General features: G+C 55.4%; 8 protein-coding genes across 8 annotated transcripts; 4 read left to right on the forward strand and 4 right to left on the reverse strand.

The window, feature by feature from the left end:
• The first annotated feature begins 165 nt into the window (after positions 1 to 165).
• On the forward strand, positions 166 to 1685 carry L226DRAFT_500644 (uncharacterized protein). Its single transcript, XM_067677781.1, has 4 exons — positions 166 to 375; positions 434 to 508; positions 569 to 594; positions 651 to 1685. The coding sequence occupies exons 1-4, from the start codon at positions 273 to 275 to the stop codon at positions 1317 to 1319; spliced, it is 873 nt and encodes a 290-aa protein (XP_067540855.1). The 5' UTR covers positions 166 to 272; the 3' UTR covers positions 1320 to 1685.
• L226DRAFT_478924 (uncharacterized protein) lies at positions 1658 to 4624 on the forward strand. The gene is made up of 15 exons (XM_067676817.1): positions 1658 to 1668; positions 1728 to 2152; positions 2211 to 2237; positions 2294 to 2314; positions 2378 to 2469; positions 2526 to 2552; positions 2613 to 2771; positions 2834 to 2964; positions 3021 to 3101; positions 3157 to 3275; positions 3323 to 3367; positions 3433 to 3850; positions 3902 to 4025; positions 4085 to 4174; positions 4237 to 4624. Exons 2-15 carry the CDS (start codon positions 2007 to 2009, stop codon positions 4494 to 4496), a joined length of 1740 nt encoding a protein of 579 aa, XP_067540856.1. The 5' UTR covers positions 1658 to 1668; positions 1728 to 2006; the 3' UTR covers positions 4497 to 4624.
• On the reverse strand, positions 4405 to 8560 carry L226DRAFT_530453 (C-1-tetrahydrofolate synthase). The gene is made up of 11 exons (XM_067679863.1): positions 8274 to 8560; positions 7874 to 8212; positions 7471 to 7708; positions 7295 to 7406; positions 6846 to 7239; positions 6613 to 6796; positions 6502 to 6559; positions 6401 to 6450; positions 5464 to 6347; positions 5107 to 5411; positions 4405 to 5053 (listed from the first exon to the last, which is right to left on the reverse strand). The coding sequence occupies exons 1-11, from the start codon at positions 8390 to 8392 to the stop codon at positions 4830 to 4832; spliced, it is 2907 nt and encodes a 968-aa protein (XP_067540857.1). The 5' UTR covers positions 8393 to 8560; the 3' UTR covers positions 4405 to 4829.
• Positions 8561 to 8713: 153 nt separating this feature from the next.
• On the forward strand, positions 8714 to 9937 carry L226DRAFT_530454 (GrpE-domain-containing protein). The gene is made up of 2 exons (XM_067679864.1): positions 8714 to 9037; positions 9126 to 9937. Exons 1-2 carry the CDS (start codon positions 8765 to 8767, stop codon positions 9621 to 9623), a joined length of 771 nt encoding a protein of 256 aa, XP_067540858.1. The 5' UTR covers positions 8714 to 8764; the 3' UTR covers positions 9624 to 9937.
• Positions 9734 to 11215, reverse strand: L226DRAFT_454301 (phenylalanyl-tRNA synthetase; the record flags this gene model as incomplete). Its single annotated transcript, XM_067675175.1, has 4 exons — positions 9734 to 9818; positions 9877 to 9950; positions 10004 to 10281; positions 10339 to 11215. The coding sequence occupies 4 exons, from the start codon at positions 11213 to 11215 to the stop codon at positions 9734 to 9736; spliced, it is 1314 nt and encodes a 437-aa protein (XP_067540859.1).
• A 64-nt stretch (positions 11216 to 11279) lies between these two features.
• Positions 11280 to 13116, reverse strand: L226DRAFT_550347 (NEDD8 activating enzyme). The gene is made up of 8 exons (XM_067682744.1): positions 12913 to 13116; positions 12696 to 12859; positions 12565 to 12645; positions 12341 to 12513; positions 12115 to 12291; positions 11897 to 12061; positions 11624 to 11843; positions 11280 to 11572 (listed from the first exon to the last, which is right to left on the reverse strand). The coding sequence occupies exons 1-8, from the start codon at positions 13042 to 13044 to the stop codon at positions 11383 to 11385; spliced, it is 1302 nt and encodes a 433-aa protein (XP_067540860.1). The 5' UTR covers positions 13045 to 13116; the 3' UTR covers positions 11280 to 11382.
• Positions 13117 to 13294: 178 nt separating this feature from the next.
• Positions 13295 to 14759, forward strand: L226DRAFT_454784 (18S rRNA biogenesis protein; the record flags this gene model as incomplete). Its single annotated transcript, XM_067675206.1, has 8 exons — positions 13295 to 13430; positions 13492 to 13563; positions 13612 to 13787; positions 13846 to 13917; positions 13967 to 14091; positions 14142 to 14267; positions 14321 to 14566; positions 14615 to 14759. The coding sequence occupies 8 exons, from the start codon at positions 13295 to 13297 to the stop codon at positions 14757 to 14759; spliced, it is 1098 nt and encodes a 365-aa protein (XP_067540861.1).
• Positions 14711 to 17263, reverse strand: L226DRAFT_500663 (NPR2-domain-containing protein). The gene is made up of 8 exons (XM_067677782.1): positions 17245 to 17263; positions 17162 to 17189; positions 16495 to 17105; positions 16190 to 16435; positions 16042 to 16139; positions 15859 to 15989; positions 15659 to 15804; positions 14711 to 15600 (listed from the first exon to the last, which is right to left on the reverse strand). The coding sequence occupies exons 3-8, from the start codon at positions 17053 to 17055 to the stop codon at positions 14773 to 14775; spliced, it is 2010 nt and encodes a 669-aa protein (XP_067540862.1). The 5' UTR covers positions 17056 to 17105; positions 17162 to 17189; positions 17245 to 17263; the 3' UTR covers positions 14711 to 14772.
• Positions 17264 to 17357: the final 94 nt, after the last annotated feature.

The raw sequence follows: 17357 nt of genomic DNA on the forward strand, positions 1-17357 counted from the left end.
AGTGCATCGACAGTCTTTCTGAATACATGTACTCCATCATCTCGAATAGAAGCATGTATCATTTCGTGTAGGATTATGCACGACAAGCCTCGTACAGGCCTCGTATATCGCGCTGCGCAAGGCGCCCATGCAAGTACATCGGAGAAAGCGCCGAGCGCCGAATTCAATCTCTCTGCCTCCCCTCACTCACTGCACTACTCCAACCTGCTCACCGTCGGAATCGACGGGTTTGCCGTCCACCGCGGCGTCACCGACACAAACCGTCGCTCATCATGACAGACCGAGTGCGGTCGTTCAACGTTGACCTTACCCCACGAAGACATCATGGCTATGCCGTCCTCCTCTTCATTTTTGGAACCCTGTTTCCGCCACTAGGTGCACTTCACATCATCCATCTCGAGTCTGCCAACGCGTAGCTAAAGGCCTTGTCTAGCTGTCGCAGCGCGGTTTGGGATTGGGAGCGATTTCTGGTTGAACCTGCTGCTCACCATCGCTGGATACATACCCGGTGCGCCCCCATTCGCCGATGATATCGTAGACAATACGCTCACACCTCCCCCTCCTGCAGGACACGTGCACAACTTCTACATTCAGGTGCGTAGCTCCAACCTCGTTCCATCCCCGCAGCAGGCCCACGCGAAGTGCTGTAGAACATCCGAAACAACAAGACTCACCAACGCACACCCAAGTGGGTGCAGAAGTATGGCCTGGTGGATACCTCCGAGATCAGGCGCAAGGAACGCCGCTCCCAGTGGGCGAACCGCTACAATGATCGCCTACCTCATTCGACCCTTGAGGACCAGCCACTAGAGGAGGGTCAGGAAGGCGGCTCGAGCGTCGACGTCTCCGAAGAGAACTCGCGCGATGCAAATGGGCGTCGGGGCGAGTACTGGAACCCGAACGAGGAGCGTTACTACGGGCAGAACGGGGACGGCTCGAGCGTAGTCACGAACGGTTCGGGGAGGTGGCACTACCCTGCCAACTTTGAAGATGCCATACCCGCGCGCAAGAAGTCGTCGAAGAAGAAGAAAGACAAGAAGGACAGATGGGCGCGCACGGAGGATGCGTATGCCGCGTCGGAGAACGGGAGCTCGTCGCGGAGGAAGAAGTCGAAGAAGAAGCGGTCGAGCGCGGTCGCGGACGATGGGGACGCGTTCGAGCGGAGGAGTGACTCGACGAACGGCTTCCCGGAAGACCCGGAGGGCGGTTTGTACGGTGATCGCCGTCCAACCGCTGGGGCGGACGACCTCGACCGCAACCGCGACGACAACGAACCTCGCCGCACGAACGACGACTACATCTTCAATCACGAAGTCTAAGTTGGAGATGTGGACGTAGATGTGAATGTGGGCAAACGCTGGGCGCGGTGTTTGTGGCCACGGGGCTTGATGGGGGACACTTGACTTCCCTGCCTTTCATGGCATTGCGATGCGCATGCGCGGAAGAGTAGGCTTCATGTACATGTCCCGCTCACTGCAGGACTTCGGTATTTATTTACCATCTTATCGGCGCTATTCTGGTGCACCGTGGATTATCCTGATGATTCCTCCCAGGTACGATGTACACGAACCGTGGCCCGAGGTCCGCTTCAATAGGGACGGACGTGCATGTACCGTTTCCCGTTGCATCTCGTGGGATATTGAGATTTGCTTTCTAGTGTATCTATCAGTGAGCTTGCTTAGCCGACTCCAAACGCGGTCTCACAAGCCGGTTGACTGCACCAATAGACGGTGCAAAGCTGTACTCTCGATTGTGACGACGCTTGTGGGTCGAAGGTGTTGCGAACATGGTCGCGTCTCACCTCGTTCCACATGGTCGCAGGGACGACCTCCATCTCGGGTATTTCTGTCGAGAAGCTCCTTCTTCGCACTTTCTCATCAGCTATCGTAACGCTGTACGTATATAAGGCCGGTTTGCGTGATGATGTCCCCCGTTCCCGCCGCTCTGTCCTGTGATCTGCTACGTCGACGTTGCTTGGTTAGCTCGACCACTGCGGGACTATAGCCATGTTCCCCCCTGCCGTCAAGAGCGCGCTTGCTGGGTTGTTGTTCGCGGTGCTTGCGGTGCGCGCTGCTGTTCTTGTTGACTTCCAGGTTGCACAGCCGCCACCATTGCCGCAAGATGCCAAACAGTGTACGATACAAATTTTGCAGTATGTCTATCTATCTATGTGCACACAGAGAAAGTTAACATGTGCATCGCTGCTCTAGACGTACATTTGGGAACTCCTTTGGCGCGTGAGTGTCTCTTGCTACAGTGGAACGTCGCGCACCGATCTGACGGGCGTGTAAAGGGCCGAAGTTGTGCAATTCGAGTGAGTGTCCACTGTGGTCAGGGTTGACCAGACTGAACTCTGACCGGGACCGCTCTTCCTCAGGCCGCCGACAGATTGTGGCCCGGTCGGATCCTGGACCGGTATCAGTCTGAACTTCACGGTGACCTCGAATGGCACTCAGTTCGACAGACTTGGTAAGCTGAATCGTGCGTGTCAACCATGTGGTCTACCTGATACGCGGAATCAACAGGCATCTTCACCTTCCAGAACGTTGAGAGTGGGTACATTGCCTTTCAGTATGCATGCATCGTGGCCAACTGACCACCGCTACCTGCAGTTTGGCGTACATCTACCCCGGAGCCTACCCGCGGTGATGGTATCATTTGGACGTACCTCAAGGACGCGACACGCTTCATTCCGCTTTTCGCAAAGCCGGGCACTTTTATTCTTCAGCTTGACAACTTGCTCGAAACGGGTCTCGATGGCCAGTACGCTAGTGAGTTTGACCGTCATGCCGCGTGAGACGCCAGGATGCTAATGTGTTACGTTCATTCACAGCTACGCTACACGCGACATTCTTTGCTTCATCCGCGAAGCACCCACCTGCGCCAAAGGCTAATGTGATTATACCTGTCAGCACACTTGCAAACGATACCGGGAACGACGCCTCCGTCCCGCCGACCTTCTCTGTGAGTCAATTGCGCTTTTGCACTCGAGAACTATTCTCTCACCACTACCCTGACAGTTGAACGTTACTGTGCCACAAAATGCTGTTCAGATCTACGCAGAGCTCTTTGCTTCCGGCAATGGTAACGAGGAGTTCTGGGTAAGCCAATTAGGTACTCCGACTCAAGACCTGTCTAATGGCCATGTCGCACCAGTACTTCAACACTGCAACTCAGTTCGTGCCCGATCTACCCCCTGGGACCACCTTTGTGAACGGCCCATTCCGCGAGGTGCGCATGTTGGTGGACGGACAACTTGCTGGCGTCGCTTTTCCGTAGGTCTGCTCGTATTGCTCAGTTCGCACTTGTTTACCCTCGACAGGTACGCTGTCATCTTCACCGGAGGCATCGTCCCGACTGCATGGAGGTAAGTCTGTGCACTTTGTATCAGCGGGATACTCTATGCTTTATCACTAACGTCGTCCACGCCAGACCGATCACGTCGTACGGCGCAATCGATCTCCCCACCTACTTCATCGACCTCACCCCCTTCGTCCCCGTCCTCACTGATGGTCAGCCGCATAACATCAGCCTCGACGTCGTCTCCGCCGAGGCCAACCACACGATTAACCAGAATTGGTTTGTCTCTGGGAACCTGCAGGTCGTCACTGATCCGTCGGGCAAGCCTACCACGGGCAAAATCACGCGGTACGATGCACAGCCGTTTGCCCAGACGTCTATCACCGGCAGCGTTGGGGATGGGGACGTCAACGTGACTGTATCCGCGACTAGGAACATACACATTGAATCGGAGATCACTAGCGGCAGTGGGAAGACGACGCATGTCGTGTGGACGCAGAGTCTGCAGTACTCGAACACGCAGAACTACCTCGACAACGCGACCATTCAGGTACGTCATTCGCGCGATGTAGACATATACTCGCTGACCATGCCGATGTAGATTGTGAACCAAAGTGCCACTGGGAAATTCTTGTCGCTCCATAACGGTGTACCGTCGCTGACGGACACGTTCTCGTACCCACTCATCATCAATTTCACGCTCCTCACACCAGATGGTTCCCAATGTTCGTGGTTATTTCCGCTCCTCCTTAACGACGTACTCACAACCACCCTTTCTGTGCAGTTGTGTCAACGTTCGACCATTCTTATGATCGGGAGTCTGACCCAGCGCCCTTCATCCTGGGCTCCACAATCCACAACCACCAGCTTGCCAGTACGTATCCATATCGACGATGACGCTGTTATTGAGTACAGCCTTAACCTCGTGATGCACAGGTGGTTTCTTCCAGGTCGCGTCCACCGGCAACATCGGCAACGGCACCAACTCGAATACCTTCTCATACGTTGATACCAAGGGTAACACATACGATCGCGAAGTGACAGTGGTGAACAACAACATCACCGCCGACCACCAGGGCGGCACGCTGGCGTCACAGACCGCAGGACTGTCGGAGCCTTCGGATATGGAGAACAAGCAAACTCCTTTGGTCATCACGAAGCCCAGGTTGCCTGGAGCTAGGAAGATCGTCAACTGAACGGCATGGGTCACACTGCCAAGCTACCGTCATTATATATCCATGTCACATTATCGCTGGAAAGCAGATACATCTGGATGGTGGACAGCACAGACTCATGTCAGAACCCAAGCAAGGGAGCTCCCACCATGAGTAACCAAACCTCGACTCCTCGTCCGCCCCTCGGCGCTGCTCCTTTCGCCGGAGAGCATCTACCGTCATACTTTCTTGCACATATATCGCTTTGCAGGCCGTTGAGGCCTGCTGTGTGCCGTGTTGAACGGTATGCAGCGCATCGATGGGTGACTAGAGCCTATCTGGTGAAGATAGTGTTCTCGATGCGGAGCCTGGCGTCTAGAAGAGACCGACAACCCTGCCGGTCTTGGGGTCGAGTCCGACTTCCCAGAATCCAGGCCGCGTACCGAGACCAGGCATCGTCTGCATATCGCCAAGGATGGGGTAGAGGAAACCAGCGCCGGCTGAGAGGCGAACGGCGCGGATGGGGATGGTGAAGCCGGTTGGGACACCTTTGAGCTTGGGATCATGAGAGAACGAGTACTGCGTCTTCGCCATGCAGACTGAATGTGAAGGTCAGACACAATACGAAGAGCCAACGCCATGGACGACTTACTGGGAAGGTTGCCGTAGCCTTGGCGGGTGTACGTCTCGACTTGCTTCTGTGCAAGCTCGCTGAGCTCGATACCATCCGCACCATAGATCTCCTTGGAGATGATCTCGATCTTCTTCTCGATCGGGAGCTCGAGGTCGTACAGGAACTTGAAGTTCGAGGAGCCTTCGCAAGTGGCGATGACGGCCTCAGCGAGGTCACGAGCACCGGCACCACCCTTGGCCCAGTGGTTGCTGACCACCGCAGCATCCGCACCCGCAGCCAAGGCCTGCTCCTTGACGAGTTGGAGCTCCGCCTCGGTGTCCGACCTGAGTGGGTGAAATAAGGCACAGCGCAAAGGCACGAGAACCAGATACTCACGCAAACTGGTTGATGGCAACGATGACCTTCAAGCCGAACTTGCGCGCATTCTCGATGTGCTTGGCAAGGTTCTTGCAGCCCTCCTTCAAGGTGACCAGATCCTCCTTGGTGTACGTGTCGTGCAGAGGCTTGCCCGGGCTGACGTCGGGACCTCCACCGTGCATCTTCAGGGCACGGGTAGTCGCAACGATGACAGTAGCATCAGGCTTCAGGCCGCTGACACGGCACTTGATGTTACAGAACTTCTCCATACCCATGTCCGCCCCAAAGCCACCTTCAGTCAGGACGTAGCCGACGCGGTCAGAAGAGTCGCCCTCCTCAGTACCCGCGAGCTTGAGCGCAACACGATCAGCGAGGATCGAAGAGTTACCGTGCGCAATGTTGGCAAAAGGACCGGCGTGGACGAATACCGGCGTACCCTCGAGAGTCTGCATGAGGTTGGGCTTGATCGCGTCCTTCATGAGGACGGCGAGGGCACCTCCGACACCGAGGTCGTCAGCGGTGACAGGCTCCCCACGCTTGCTCGTCGCAACAACCATGGCACCAAGACGCTCCCGCATGTCGGCCAGGTCCGTCGTCAGTGCAAGGACAGCCATGCACTCACTCGCGACAGAGATGTCGAAGCCCGTGACGCGCGTGTGGCCCTGCTCAGTCGGGTTCTGACCGATGGTGATCTTGCGCAGGTGGCGGTCGTTCACGTCGAGGACGCGGTTCCAGGTGATTGTGTCGGGGTCGACGTCCAGGCGGGCAAAGCGGTTGATCTCCTCGGGAGTGAGGTCGTCCGGGTTGGTCTTGTCAATCCCGAGCTTCTGCAGGCGCTTGAACATGAGAGGGGCGAACTCGCGCTTGCCCTTTTTCGCGGGAACAAGGCGGCTGTACAGAGCCTAGGGAGTTTCAAGTCAGTTGTTGCCTTTTCTATGATGCAGAAGAGACATACCTTGTCAGACTGGGTCGCTTCGTGGAACATACGCGCGTCAAGGGCGGCGGCTGCAAGAAAATTAGCATTCAACGAGAGCGATACAGCACGAGGAGACATACCGAGCAGGTTGTTCGCGGCAGTTACAGCGTGAATATCTCCAGTCAGATGCAGGTTGAACTAGGGGGCAGTCAGAAACGACAAACATCCAGACAGCTCGCCGGGGCCCATACCTCGTCCATAGGAATGACCTGACTGTAACCTCCGCCGGCGGCACCGCCCTTGATACCAAAAGTGGGACCCTGACTGGGTTGACGGACGCAAGCAAATGCAGGGCGGCCGAGATGAGCGCCAAGAGCCTGCGCAAGGCCGATCGTGGTCGTGGACTTGCCCTCACCAAGGGGAGTGGGGGTGATACTGCAGCAGCGTTAGTGCAGTCTCACCTCTCAACAACCGATGGACGTACCCAGAGATGATGATATACTTGCCATCCTTACGGTGAGCGAGGCGGTCCAATATGCTAAGCTCGACCTTGGCCTTGTACTTCCCATAACTCTCAAGCTCATCCGGATGAATGCCGAGCTCATGAGCAAGATGAGCCACAGGCTTGGGCGTTTGTGCCTCGGATATCTCAATGTCACTTGGAACCTTCTCCAGGATGTTAAGCTTCAGAGGCTTGACACGGAGCGAGCGCGCCTCTTCCCAGAGACGTTCTGCTGCCCTCAGCGTGTTGGACATGAGCATCGCAACAGTCATAGGGCCAACCCCTCCTGGTACGGGCGTGATGTGCGAGGCTACGGCAGAAGCAGACGCGAAGTCGACATCACCAACGAGGCGTTGGCCAGACTTCTTAGTAGCATCTGTACATCACACGTTAGGTTCCTCCGCGCCCACTACAAGGACACGCGCACTAACCGGGAATGTAGTTCGTGCCGACATCGATAACGACAGCGCCTGGCTTCAGCCATGAGCCTTGCACGTACTGAGGCTTCCCGATAGCAGAGACGAGAATATCAGCAGTCTTGACCTGACGTGAGAGTAATCAGTGAGACGGCCCAGTCAATTGGTAGGGATATGAGACTGAAGCATACGATATCTGGCAGGTTCTGCGTCCGACTGTGGCATTGAGTGACAGTTGCGTCGCGGTGCCTGAGCATGGCAGCTACAGGACTGCCTACAATGTCGCTGCGGCCCAGCACTACCGCGCGCGAGCCCGAGATCTTGACACCAGTCGAGTCCAAAAGACGAATAACACCAGTGGGAGTGCAAGGCGTGAACAATGGCTCCGAAGCGCGGGAAGAGAGGTGGCCAATGTTGTACGCGTGGAAACTAGGTGTACGGCGGAAGTAGTCAGTAAACAGTTCCACGACGAACAAGAGGTACTAGCTCCGACAAACGCCGCAGGGACGTGTCGTTCACAGCTGCGCACACCGACAGCAGTCGGTATCGCCATTGAACCCAAACATGTCCATGAAGTGGGGACTTGGTACGCACCCGTCTACGTCCTTCTCGGGACTAATCGCCTCAGTCACCATACGCTCGCCGTCTGCGCCCACATGCGGGCCAAGAGGAAGCTGGACGAGGATACCGCTGACAGAATCGTCCTCGTTAAGCTTCTGGACGATGTCTACAATGTCCGAGACCTCTGCCTCCTCGGGAAGGGTAACGTGCTTGAACGCGATGCCGACCTCTTCGGCGGCCTTCGCCTTCATGCGCACGTACACGGCCGAGTCGGGACGCGCGCCAGCTTGAATGATAGCAAGCTGGGGCTTGAAGCGGGGGAACTGCGACTGCAGGGACTTGATCCTGCCCGCGACCTCCTCGCGAATAGATCTTGGGGATCGCGTGCATATAGGTCAGGGAGTGGTGCACGGGGTGACGAACGACGACGTACTTTGCAATGGCGGTACCATCGATGACCTGGGCTTTGGCTGCAGAGGAGGCCATGGTGCGGAGATGGCGGATGGGAGAGGAGAGGGAGCGATATCCCAGAGCCTGCAGGAATCGCGACATCCTAAATTCCCTTTAGAGGCAGGCAGGGGAACGCGTAGCGCGCCGTCTGCTCGCGTGTCTTCCTTCTCGCGGCTCGTGCGCGCGCGAGTGATTTCCTACTGCTCAGCAGCGAGAACTAGTCGCGATGTGTGTGTGCGACGTGGCGGTCGATGAGAAAGAGCATACAGGCGCAGCGGCCGAGTCAGGAAAGCGTGCAACAACTCGCGAGCGACGAGACTCTTCAATTGCGCCGACCTCTCGCCAGCATGAATCCGAGAGCGTCATGTGACCGAATCGCCCAAAATTTCCCGAGCCCAGTCCCCAGCGCTTCCCCAGCGCCTTGCTCACCTCCGTCATCCGTCCACCGCTGTCCTACGCCCGCCCCTCCTCACCATGTTCAACACCCAGGCAGCACAAGTCTTCCGCTCATGCACTGGCGCATTGTCCTCGCGCACCCTCGCGCGTACTTCAGTGAACGTTGCGGGGAGGAGAGCTGCACTTGCCATGCGGTCACGCCAGTACTCCGACAAGGCGCAGTCCCCGGAGGAGTCGAAGAAATCTGAGGAGCCCAGCGAGGAGAACGAGAAGGATGAGGTCGAGGTGTCGCCAGAAACGACGCTCTTGCACAAATTGAAGGCTGAAGAGGCGAAGGTGGCCGACTGCATGGTAAGTAGCCTGTCCAGCTCACACGAATGCGTGCACATGCATCGTTCCTGGTTGTCACTTGTCTTGTGCTCACTTGCTATCTCTTCAGAGCCGGCTACGTTACCTCCAGGCCGACTTCCTCAACCTTCAGCGTAATGCTGCGAGGGAAAAGGAGCAGGCGCGCGACTTCGCCATCTCGCGCTTCGCCGGTGACCTCCTCGAGACGGTTGACGTCCTCTCCATGGCCCTCAAGTCCGTCCCCAAATCTGCCCTCGCCCCTCCACCAGAGTCATCTGACGCACCGTCATCCACGTCATCCTCCGATGCCCCAGCTGAGAAGTCGCCGGCCACGCACCTTCGAGAACTTTACGAAGGTGTAGAGGCGACCCAGCGTCTACTCCTCCATACTCTCTTCAAGCACCACGTCAAGCCCTTCGACCCTACAGGCGAAGCGTTTGACCCCAACAAGCACGAAGCCCTCTACCAGGCACCTATTCCTGGCAAGGAGCCCGGAACTGTGTTGGAATGCCAGAAGGTCGGCTACACGATCAAGGACCGTGTCTTGCGGGCTGCGCAGGTCGGTGTCGTCCAGGATACGTCCTCATGACCGCGGGCATAGCTTCGGACGGAGGGTTGACACGTTGCCTCGTGACGTGTGCGGAGGGGGAGGCGATGTTGAGCGGTGGTAGACCTCTATGATAGTATTATGCCCACTAATTAACGAATCTCTACTCCAAACTTGTCCTTCAGGTTAGTGATCACCTGCGCATGGACACTGTTCGCCTCGTCGTTGGACAATGACCTGTGGGGCATGTTTAGCATACAGTCAGGCGGTATGTACGACTTCAGAGTCTGATTACCTGTCCATAGAACAGTAGTTAATGCGGTAGCATTTACTGCTTCGGTTCGTTTTGGGGTGGGTGAAGGAGTCAATCTACTCCAGCATGAAGTTCTGAAACACGGTTGAAATGGCTCCAAAGGACGTACCAAGACGACGTCCTGCACCAAGTCACCCACGGTATCCCGGACCAAGTCACAGAAGTCGTTGTCGTGCAGACCAGTGTGCGGCAGCCAGAAGCTCACGTCCTTGTAACATGCAGGGTACCTGGAGTATGGCTTGAAGGTGTTGATCTGTCCAGCCGTGAACTGAGAAATGAAACGCGGATCTTGTGACCAGAAGAGTCGAATGTCCGGTATTGAGAACAGAATCATAGCAATTCGCTCCAGTCCGAGACCGAAGGCCCAGCTGATGCTGTCAGGTACTCCTATGGAAGAAGCATCATGTAGTCATCTCAGGTAAGATTCCGTAGGAATGTACGCACTTGCACGGTCCAACGTCTGCTGCTGGACGACCCCGCACCCAAGAATCTCAAGCCACTTGCCGCGGAAGAACACCTCGACCTCATAACTCGGTGTCGTGAACGGGAAGTACGCCTCAATCCACCTCACGCGCAGCGGCTCTCCTTCGTTCACGCCCGCTCTGTCCCCAAACAGAGTGAGCATGAGACTGTTCAGCGAGAGCTTCAGGTTCAGCGCGACGAGCTCCGCCAGCACGGGGTCGTGCACGTCCTGGTGGGGGTTCGACGCCGTGATATGAGGCACATCCTCAATGACGATGTTCGAGCGTGCGAGGTGGTGCGAGAGCCGTGCGTTGTCGTCCTCGAGCTCCGCACGCCCGACCGCGTCCGCGGAGAAGACGCGTGCGCCCTCCATTTGGTGGAAAACAGGGTAGTGCGACGCGTCAATCTCGTCGCGCCGATACACGTCCGCAGAGAGAAGCCACTTCCGCTCGCCGCGCGCAAAGGTCTCGACTTCGTGCGCGGACGTGTGCGTGCGGAGCAAGAGGTCCTTGTTGATGTAGTAGCTGTCCGTCGCCGCGCGTCCTGGGTGGTCCGGGGGAAAACCGAGGTCGTCGAAGTTTTGCGCCGGGGTTACCACAGGGTTCAGCCCTACCATCGAGTTGAAGTTATGAAAGTGCGAGGAAATGAGGGATTGTAAGATCCCGAGCGGGTGGGATGGGTTCATGTAGAGGTTACGGCCAACCTTGTCGATGATTGCGGAGGTAATGTTCGTGGACGAGTCGGCCGCATATCGCTGGCCAAGCAAGCTGACAGGCGGTCGAGTCGAGTAGCATCGTCGACATTGGAAGGTGCGGAAGAAGTGTCGGGGAAGGCGTGCTGGAGAGACCGCCACAGTCATCGTGCAGACGTGCAGCTTGTTGAGCACGCAAGCGCCCATGACCTTGCTTTACGGCACTCGGACCGGCCTAGCCCTGACGCCAAGTGCAACCTCGAGTCCAATGTACAACGGATTCGTGTCCGTGCTTAGAACAAGTGACAGCAGTATGCACAGCAAGTAGTCTACATCTATATGTACTTGACCCGCAAGGACAAGTTGAATGGGAGCGTGGTCGCTGTCACTGTAATCTCCCCTCCATCTGGGACCAGCTCTGACACCTTCTTCTCCAGGTTCGGACGCGTCGCCTCCTCCAGCTGTGGTGGTGCCTGGAAGTAGATCTGCTTGCCTGGCGCAGACAACGATGGCTTCTTGACTTGACTTGATAGAACATTCAGTTAACGCGAACAACGAACCACGAGGGTGACTTACATGTCCTGTCTCTCGACGAGCACCTCGATGAGGCGATCCACTGTCCACTCCTTGTTGACAGTTATATCCAGCGATTCTCCACCGCACACTGGACAGTCTTGGCGCTTCTCGTGCTCGAATGTGTACGAGTAAACACTGTCAGTACCGATGAGCATGAAGTAATTGTTGAGGTATGCTGCTGAGCTCGTCGCGATCTTGAATGCTTCATTGCAACATGATGCTGGTAGACGGTATAAATATCCGCCTCAGCATCCCACATCATTCATCACTTACCGGCAATGATGGCATTAGTCGAAGCGATAGCTGGGATAATGTTCTTGACGACGCCTTGCGTCAGCGAGTATGTGACACCTTCAATCTTGAACTCTTTTGCGCGAGCAAGAGCTATTTGGTACAGCCATGAAATGTGCTCCGGGTTGTCAGTGTCCATCTTCTTCTCTGAACGATAAATTCAGTCAACTTCATACTGGGATCGGAACGATAGAACGTACCTCCGTGCACACGAGGCCACTCTAGCACTGAGGCCCACTCTATGCAGTGTTCTGGAAGACGAGGGGTATTGGCGATGGTACAGATGGGGAACGCGGTCGGCTTGTTGAGCATGTCTAGCGAACACTCGTAGCATGAAGTAACTGTGGGCAGGATCACACGAGCTTGACCTTTGAAACCTGGAAAGGGTTAGTGGCATGCACACCGAGAACAACTGCCAATACTTGCCTTCTGTTCCACCATCAATGAGGGGCTTAAGACTCTCCGGGTTCTCTGGATCCACCATGTTCACCAGCGTAGCGTTGATCCATCGTCGCGCCTCAACAGAGTCAAGTCCACAGATGATGAGGTTGAACTGCATGTAGTAGTCCTCGTCCTTGTCCTGGATCTTGCCAAAATAACTAAATAAAATTCAGATAGGTGCTGGACGGAAGGCATATGCGATTACGCACGGTGTGACTTTCACTCCTGGTACGCGGTTCATTATGAACTCCGCCGCCACAATCGCCTTGGAGTTTCCGACGTCCTTCGGTCTACCGCGTGGTTCAGGATTGTCAGAGCAACAAAGCAGAGACAGACACACCTGAACAGGAATTGTCGGTTGAGGTTACTGATGTCAATAGTGTCCATGTCTATTACATGGATATCCTTGAAGCCAGAGAGCGCGAGGTTGGCCAGAATCTCGCATCCCAAACCACCGGCACCGATGACGAGAATCTTGCACTTCTCTCTCAGGAACTCCTTCACCTGTGGTGCCGATCTGTCAGCATATGGACGCGTATAAGGGCTATCTAACGCACCTCGTCGCCGGCAAGAAACGAAGGGTCCGTCCGGGGACCCGGTCTATCGAGAATCTGGTCGACATGGTAGTAGCGACCATCCCAGTCGCTGGAAGACGCGGTTCCGTTAACGGCAACGGCGGCGGCCATCATGTTGTGTTTAGTGGAGGGAGGGGAGATGGGTGGCTGAGGGAAGGAACGAACAGCCTCAACCTAGGACGCGTACTTACGCGATGATGAAGCTGCAGGAGTCATCTAGGCGCCCATATCTGTATTGCCGGGCGTCTCGAACTTTTTGATCGAGAATTCGCTTGACTGCTCCTTTCGTCAAACTCAGCCTTGGGCCGCCTTGCCTCTTGCTTCGTCTGCAGCTTTCTCCGTCTCGCGCAGTCTATCGGCGATTATGGCACAAACACCGACAGTACTGCACTTTAGTGGGCATCAGTACCTCAGGCATCGGCTTGTCCTCGGGATTCTGAGCGGGAAGCCTGTCCGCATAGACAAGATTCGGTCGGACGACAAGAACCCTGGTTTACGAGGTGTGCAATGCTTGAATGTCTACGGAAGGTTCCTTTCTAACTCCATTGCGACTTGTGAAAGACTATGAAGTCAGCTTTCTGAGATTGTTGGAGAGGATCACGAACGGCACGGTCATTGAGATATCCGTTACTGGTGCGTAGTCTTGCTTTGCGCTTATACTGAGGTCTCAATCCGCAATAGGTACTACCATTTTGCTGAAGCCCGGAATCATCGCGGGAGGAGCCATCGTGCATGACTGTCCATTGTCTCGCGCCATCGGTTACTACCTTGAGCCCGTCATCATGCTCGCACCGTTCGCGAAGAAACCTCTGCAACTCACCCTTCGGGGGATCACCACAGACGACAACGATCTTTCTGTGAGCCCGCCTCATGCATTTGATTGAGCCGCGGTGCCAGCAACTCACAAATACTCAGGTGGATATCATTCGAACTGTCACGCTGCCGCATATGCAGTTGTTCGGCGTGTCCGAGGGTCTGGAACTTCGAGTACGTCATGAACTGGAGGACATAATACCTGACGCTCACATACCACCAGATCAAAAAGCGAGGTAGTCCTCCGCTAGGTGGGGGAGAAGTGCAGTTCTTGTGTCCGATCGTAAAACAGGTGAAGACCTTGAACTTCGTGGATCCCGGTAAAATAAAGAGGATACGGGGCATTTCGTGAGTGTAGCCAGCTCCGCATTCTATGATTCGCAGCTCACATCTCATAGACATGCTGTTCGCGTCAATCCTCAGTTTTCCAATCGGATGATTGAAGCCTCGCGTTCCGTCCTCAACCGTTACATACCCGACATATACCTCTATTCCGACGTATACAAAGGCGAAGATAGTGGAAAGTGAGATGCGTAGAGTTCGGGATTGTTTAAGGAAATGCTCACGAGACGTGCAGGTCACCTGGTTACGCACTGAGCTTGCTCGCTGAGTCGACCACTGGTGCTATGCACTGCTCTGAAGCAATGTCGAAACCTGGCGTGCCTCCAGAAGATATCGCACTACAGGCCTCTAGAGCCCTCCTCGCGGAAGTAAGACGTGGAGGCTGCGTAGATCGCCAACACCAAGTGCTGGTCCTCCTCATGATGGTTCTTGGCAGCGAAGACGTTGGACGATGCAGGATGGGCGAGCCGACAGCTCGGACGTGAGCAATCCATCCTTCGCATTTTACAGATGCTTACCCTCTCCGTAGGATCCAATTCCTACGGGACGTCAAGCAATGTTTCGGTACAGCCTTCAAAATAGTACCGGCAGACCCTTCCGACTTAAGCACGCCGGACCTGTTGTTCTCTTGCTATGGTGTCGGTTATGTCAACGCCAACAGGTCATTAGCGTGAGCGTACACGTCCCCTATCGATATATTATGGATATATTGCCGTAATCGTCATCTCCTTCCTGCGCACCGCCTGCAGCAAACAGCCACTGTCTGAGCATCGGCCACCCAACCTCGAACCTCGTGCAGATCTCGTCCGTGTGATGCTCGCCATCCAGCATCGTGAGCAGTTCAGGGGGAAACTGTGCAGGACCTTGCAGAAGTCCATGGTTGGTTGTCGAGAGCTCGCGCGGGATCCGTGGTCTGGCGGTTCCGAGCAAGTTCGACCTCCCTCCGCTCGACTGCTCGCTGTCGAGTGTATCCGATGTCATGCCCCCAACGGTAGTTGATAGGCCTCGCTTCTCGAATGCATCAGGAGACGAGGAGACAGCGTTCCTGGTCATCCTCCTGGACAGCGTATCGCCCTGTTTGCCCGCAGCATCCTGGGCCATGGTCTCTGTTCGGCCATATAAACGCGACATCGTCTGATACGCCCTGTCTTGCAGAGGCTTGCGACCGTCACGATTGCGGAGCATTTCGAGGGAACTTTCCGCTGCGCTGGCGCGGCGGGCCGGTGCTGTTCGTGCCAAAGTTGTAGGCAAGGAAGGCGTAGATGAGGCGGGGAGTATCTCCGCCCCAGCTGAAGCGATGGTGGGTTGTGCTTCCTGGACGCGTCCTCGAGAACGCAGGGATTCAGGGTCTGTTCGTGTCGTTGGAGGCGAGGCAGTTGTTGTTGAGATTGTCATGGCTGACGCGAAGCTTTTGCCGCGTTTCCTACCAAGTGAAGCCATGGATGGCCGTCTGTCCTGCGCTTGCTCCGGCGTAGAGAGCAGAACTGGCCATCGATGGACTCGACGTAGGAATCCCTAGTGTAAAAGGTTGTTAGGTCTGTAAATATCAACCCTACTTGCCCCCGCGACAGACCTTAATGACACCGAAACTCGTGAACCGCCTGACGTCTAGGTTGAGCTTGTGTACCTCATACTCTTCCATCCAGTCCCGTACAGTCTTCCCTGCCCTGAAGCGGGAGTAGAGGTGAAGCAACGTCGGCCAGTCCGGGATTGGAGAGCCTTCGATGGGCATGAGGACAATACCTCTACAAGACAAGGACGCTGTATGCTTACCGGGTTTCGTGACATATGGTCCACATTCGTCCCTGATGTGATCCTTATCTGCAAGCCATTGCATGCTCTTGCGGAGGGTATACATGTTTGAATACTGGAAGATGTCTATCATCATGATGACTTGGTAGTACCTAACAGGGTGTCAGCGCCCGTAGTTTTCAAGAAAAGGTTTAAATCGCTCACAGTAGGTGCGAGATGGCAAGACGGGTGAGGTTGGGATCGCAGTTGGCAAGACGTGCGATTCGACTGACATGGTTGATGCCATCGATGAACGGACAGATCTACCAAAATACAAAGTCAAGACATTGGACATCGTTTTCGACCAGCTCACCTTCACAATGGTCAGGTCCCAGTTCGGCTCAATCCTATTTGTTAGGTTGATGAGGGCGAGTGGTACCAGCCAGTCCTTGACGGGAGGAGGGTTCGGATAGAAGGGGAAGATCTTCAACTCGATCGAGTTGAATGGATCAATGGGGATAGACGTCTCGGAATACGAATTCAGGTCCTCGTATAGTTGCTCGAGTATTGCATGGACAGCTGGGGCACTTCCCGGTGAGGAGAGAAACCCAGACTCCTTCTTCGATGATCACAGGGTTAGTACAGTCTTAAGTCGCCTTGCATCACGGACTCGCCTACCTCGCATGCTGTCAAGACCCTGCTGACCTTCCTTGCTACAGGCTCGTAGCAGCTGAGGTCGGCGATGCGCTCGAACACGAAACAAAGGTTGTATAAGAAATAATTCCGTGGGTAGGAGTCATCGTCCAGTCGCACTGGGAATCCAAGGATCTGATGGTTCCTTGTTGCGCAGATGACCAGTCGCCCGCACAGCGCCTTTGACGGGATTACATACTTCGAGATATCGTCAAATTGGAACAGGAAGCGATTAACGGAATTGCCACGTTTGTCGGGGGATACCATGCCCCTAGCTTCCAGTCGTTGCGAGAGAGGAGAGGCGAGGGTAGAACTGGATGCCGCGCGTGAGGGAAGATCAACATCTGGGAGCGAGGGGGTTGAAGATGCAGGTGAAGCGGCGAACAGGGTGCTACTAGACGCGCCGGATGCATGGCCGGAGGAGGTGGTGGTGGCAATTAGGGCCTCGGGGACTTGAGAGACAATCTTCGGCCCTTGTTCGACATCGAAGACGGCGTAGAACACCGATTCTAGACGAGGAAGGAAGGAAGCTCCGTTATGGGACATTGCGAGGGGTTATAGCGTATAAGCAGCAAGTAGCCTCTTGTGATATCCGCCTGCAATGCATCGTATGAACGCTACTTTTATGTTTCGTGCGGAGACGATGTCTTACGCGTCTGGTGCGTGTTTTCACGCGTGTTCTGCAACATGTCATCAGTATATGGCCTGTAACCCTGGTTTAAACAGTCCACGCACAGGTGTTCATGCAATTGCCTGACTCAATCGGAAGGTCAGGAAGTAACAACCACGTACATAGACGCTGATCCAGCAAGAGCTGACTAAGCAGACGTTTCGTAACCGGCGAACTG

This window comes from Lentinus tigrinus (assembly GCF_003813185.1).
Source record: "Lentinus tigrinus ALCF2SS1-7 unplaced genomic scaffold L226scaffold_3, whole genome shotgun sequence".
Taxonomy (NCBI): domain Eukaryota; kingdom Fungi; phylum Basidiomycota; class Agaricomycetes; order Polyporales; family Polyporaceae; genus Lentinus; species Lentinus tigrinus.